The sequence below is a fragment of the Miscanthus floridulus genome, chromosome 10 (assembly GCF_019320115.1).
Source record: "Miscanthus floridulus cultivar M001 chromosome 10, ASM1932011v1, whole genome shotgun sequence".
Classification (NCBI taxonomy): Eukaryota; Viridiplantae; Streptophyta; class Magnoliopsida; order Poales; family Poaceae; genus Miscanthus; species Miscanthus floridulus.
Window position 1 is genome coordinate 114,771,474 of NC_089589.1, and position 4,356 is coordinate 114,775,829.

The 4,356-nt window shown below is 48.1% G+C and overlaps 1 protein-coding gene across 1 annotated transcript; it reads right to left on the reverse strand.

The window, feature by feature from the left end:
• Positions 1-1,514: 1,514 nt before the first annotated feature.
• On the reverse strand, positions 1,515-2,548 carry LOC136485393 (uncharacterized). Its single transcript, XM_066482287.1, has 4 exons — positions 2,027-2,548; positions 1,847-1,937; positions 1,707-1,760; positions 1,515-1,622 (listed from the first exon to the last, which is right to left on the reverse strand). The coding sequence occupies exons 1-4, from the start codon at positions 2,439-2,441 to the stop codon at positions 1,571-1,573; spliced, it is 612 nt and encodes a 203-aa protein (XP_066338384.1). The 5' UTR covers positions 2,442-2,548; the 3' UTR covers positions 1,515-1,570.
• Positions 2,549-4,356: the final 1,808 nt, after the last annotated feature.

Genomic DNA, 4,356 nt, shown 5'->3' on the forward strand with positions numbered 1-4,356 from the left:
GGACGAAGTGGTATGGACATATGATCGAGCTACAAAGACAACCTTCAAAATGCACGTTTGGTACCACTACTCCCTGCATGACTTCCTAGCGTATGGGATATTCTGTGCCTGGTGTGTTCACGGGAAGTTCCCATGCCCAATATGCAAGGAAGGTGTGAGGTTTATTTGGTTGTAGAAGGGTGGCAAGTATTCGTTGTTCGACAGACATCATCAATTCCCACCTCTTGACCATCCATTCAGTCAAGACATCAAGAACTTTACGAAAGGTGTCAAAGTGACAAATCCTGCACCGCGAATGATGAATGGTGCCGAGGTTCATGCTCAGATAGGTGCTCTCGTGCCCAATGAAGAAGGTGGTTTTGTGGGATATGGTGAGCAGCATATGTGGACTCATATCTCGGGCATGACGAGGCTCCCCTATTTCGATGACCTTCTTCTACCACATAACATTGATGTAATGCACACTGAAAAGAATGTCGCCGAGGCACTTTGGGCAATACTCATGGACACTGAAAAGTCTAAGGACAACCCAAAGGCTAGTGTAGACCTGGCAACGTTGTGCGATAGACAAAATCAAGAGATGCAACCTCCTAGTCGTGGCAAGACCTGGAGAAGGCCTAAGGCCGATTTCGTCTTGAAAAAGGACCAAAGGAGGGAAGTACTTGAATGGATCAAGAAGCTAATGTTCCCTGATAGGTATGCAGCGAATCTAAAGAGGGGAGTTAACTTAGGCACTCTGCGAGTCAATGGGATGAAGAGTCATGACTACCACATATGGATTGAGCGGCTTCTTCCGGCGATGGTTCGAGGCTATGTCTCGGAGCATGTCTGGCAAGTGCTGGTAGAGTTGAGCTACTTATTCCGCCAGCTTTGTGCCAAGGAGCTCTCTCGGACCGTCATTGATGACTTGGAAAAAGCGGCACCCGTGTTGCTCTGTAAGTTGGAGAAGATCTTTCCACCCACCTGCTTCTTGTCGATGCAGCATTTGATTGTGCACCTCTCGTATGAGGCACGGATGGGGGGCCCGTGCAGAACCATTGGTGCTATCCAATCGAGAGATGTCTGAAGACTCTTTGCAAAAAATGTAGAAATAAAGCCAGAATTGAGGCTTCCATTGCAAAGGCATACATTCTAGAGGAGGTGTCGAACTTCACAGAGAAATACTACACTGAGAAACTTCCTAACGTTCATAATCCACCCCCTCGTTACAATACTGGCGAAAATGAATCGAACTTCAGCCTTTTCCAAAGGCAACTCGGAAGCGCAAGTGCATCAACCACTAAGCAATTGAAAAATGAAGAGTGGTGCAGTATCATGCTATATGTGTTGACCAACCTTGTCGAGGTGCAACCGTTCATTCGGTAAGTTCTGAACGAACTTGTTTCATTTCACCGTATGTCCTTGTTTCGTCGTCCAACCCTGCATTGCCAAACATAACAGTAAGCCAGAGCCATGGCAAAGATGCTCAAAACCCATCCATTTCTGAGCAAGAGCACAAATCAGAAGTGCGAATACCATGTCGATGTCACTGTCACTATCGTCGACCGGCTCGTAGAGTTCCACGTCGATATCAACGGTGCCATTCAGGATGCTCTTTGCTCGCCAAGGAGGCAGCAAATTTCCTGAACAACCAAAGCAATACCCAGATCAAATCAAAGCCTGCAAGAAACGTCAGAGGTGCAAGAACAGCTAGCACGCATCCTAACCTTGTCATGGGCCGGCTGCTTGGCAACGCTGTCTTCTTTTCGTCCCTTCTCTTCCTGGAGAGAAGAAAGGAACGCCGCTGTTAAACAGATTTGGACCCCAAGAACCACGAAAAAGGCACGATCTTGGGGCAGGAGATTACTGCAGCATGGGCTTCTTGGCGACGGCGCAGGGGTACGGGGCAACCTCGACGAGGTTCTTGATGTCCGTGAGGGCGCGCCGGCTCCCCATCTCTGCACAAATCAGGAGATCAGAAACGATGGGCTCGCGACGCAGCAAACAATCCAAGAGGAGATCAGCCCGGGCAACCGCCCGCACCCACCTCGGATGCCTGGCTCCCCATCACTGCGATACAGAAGGGGAGGGGAGGGGCACCCGCCGGGGAAGAAGAAGGGGGAGGGGAGGGGCACCGGCGGGGGAGAAGAAGGGGGAGGGGAGGGCCGCCGCCACCACCACGCCCCGCCGCCGGCCACCACCGCCACCGCCGCAGCCACTGGCCGGATCCGAGAGAGGGAGGGTCGGATCCGGCCGGGTGAAGAAGGGGGAGGGGAGGGGCACCTGCCGGGGAAGAAGAAGGGGGAGGGGAGGGGCGCCGACGGGGGAGAAGAAGGGGGAGGGCGCGGATCTGCTCGGTCGGCGACGGTGGCGACGGATCCGGATGCGCTGCTCGGGTGAAGGGTGAAGAGGGAGACAGATCCGGCGTCGGGGGTGAAGGAGAGGGGCCGCGCCGGCTGCATCGATGAAGAGGGAGAGGGAGGAGTGGCGGCGCTGCTCGGGGTGGGGAGGAGCCCCCGCGCTGAGTCGCAGAGGGAGGGGCGCGGCGCTGAAAGGAGAGAGTGAGGGAGGGGGCGCGGTCTACTGCGTGCGTGAGAGGGTGTTTGGGGGCACGGCGGCTAGCGGGTTAGGGTTTGGATTTTTCTGTGTGTGCACATGTTTTTTTTCTGTGCGTTTTTAAAGAACCGACAGAATAAATTGTATTTTTCTGTGAGTGCTGAGTTTTTCCGTGTGTGTATTGTCACGATTTTTCTGTGGGTTTTCGTATTTTTCTGTCGGGATATTTTGAAACCGACAGAAAAATCGTAATTTTTCTGTGCGTACCCAAAAAAACACACAGAAAAATTTATCACCCACAGAAAAAAGCGAGATTCCAGTAGTGTATGTATTATCATGCTACAGTATACCTCAGCATTAGGAACACAACTTTTTTTTGAAATTACGCCACTCGGTTAAGTTGCTACACGTGGGCTGGCAAGTTTTGAGGGAGTTAATACTCTACCGCGACGTCTGTACGTGTTCGTGTTCGAGTCTTGTTAGGATTTTTATTTTATGTTTATTATACACGGCATGTGTTTACATTTACATGGAAAGCAAAACCGGACAGCTTGACGCGAGAAAAAAACAGGAATTCCATGTCCTCCGGACTTGAGTTTCGTGGGCGTGGGGCTAGGTGTGATGACACGTGATCGAGACGGAGTTGGGATGTTTTTTTTTAGGACACATTACATGATGCAAGATCTCGAATAACTAAAGGCTCATACGACATGGCATCCAGATCTAACGGTTATTTATAAGGGAGAGTACGATCTTGGACGATGAAAAGCTCATATGACACGACGTAAAGATCTAACAGTTATGAAAGAGGGATAGCCCCCACAAAAAACTCTCTTTTATAGTGTGACTATAAAGTTTTGTCTTCATCCAATCTAACTTGCAAAAGTTATGAGTTTTACTGTACTCCAATTATTTTTAGAGCCGGTCAATTTGCCAACCGCCTCTAGAAATCTATTTCAAGAGATGGCTGGAAATTCAACCACCTTTATAAAAATAACTCCTCCAGAAGAGGTTGGCAAGCCAAACTGCCTCTAGAAATGCCATTTTAGAGGTGGTTCGACTTTCCATCCACTTATTAAAATATAGGCGAGGCTAAAATTGATTTTTAGAGGTGAGCCTTCTAAAAACAACTTTGCGAGACCTAGTTACACACACAGACGCTTATATACACGAGCGCACACTTATCCCTATGAATGCACGCACGCGCACCCTACCCCTTTGAGCACTTTCGAGAAGAACTAAGTTAGAGCGGCAAATCTCTATATTGACGAAGTCACCATAGGTGCCTCGCTGTCGAGGGCCACGTCGCTTTCCACTGAAAGAAAAATGTCGTTTAATCCTGGAATAAATCTAGAAAAATACGAGCACCCGTGTCAAGTCGGGGACTTGAACCCAGATGGGTAGGTTCTACCTCAAGGAACTCAACAAGCTGAGCTACACAGTCCAATTTGATCTTGTTGCTCACCAAATACCAAATTCCGAATTAAATGGGCCAATAGTCCATTTTCCTTACAGTGACTACACAACAATCCACAAATGCGTTATGGAGTTCGATTCCAAAGTGCACAGAATGGAATAGATTATGTAATTTTTTACTAAATCTTTAAGCCACAAATCATCTACATGACTGCGCAACAAGATCTAATGCTTATTATGGCACTTCTCCTATATTTCATGTGTCTGACTTTTATGATAATTTTAGGCAACACTATCGTACAACTAACTAGTATAAGTAAATTTTTAATTGTATAATTTATGGTTTGTCTCTGTATCATAACATATCAAAATTTAACTCCTCTAACATGGCTCTAAATCAGCAAA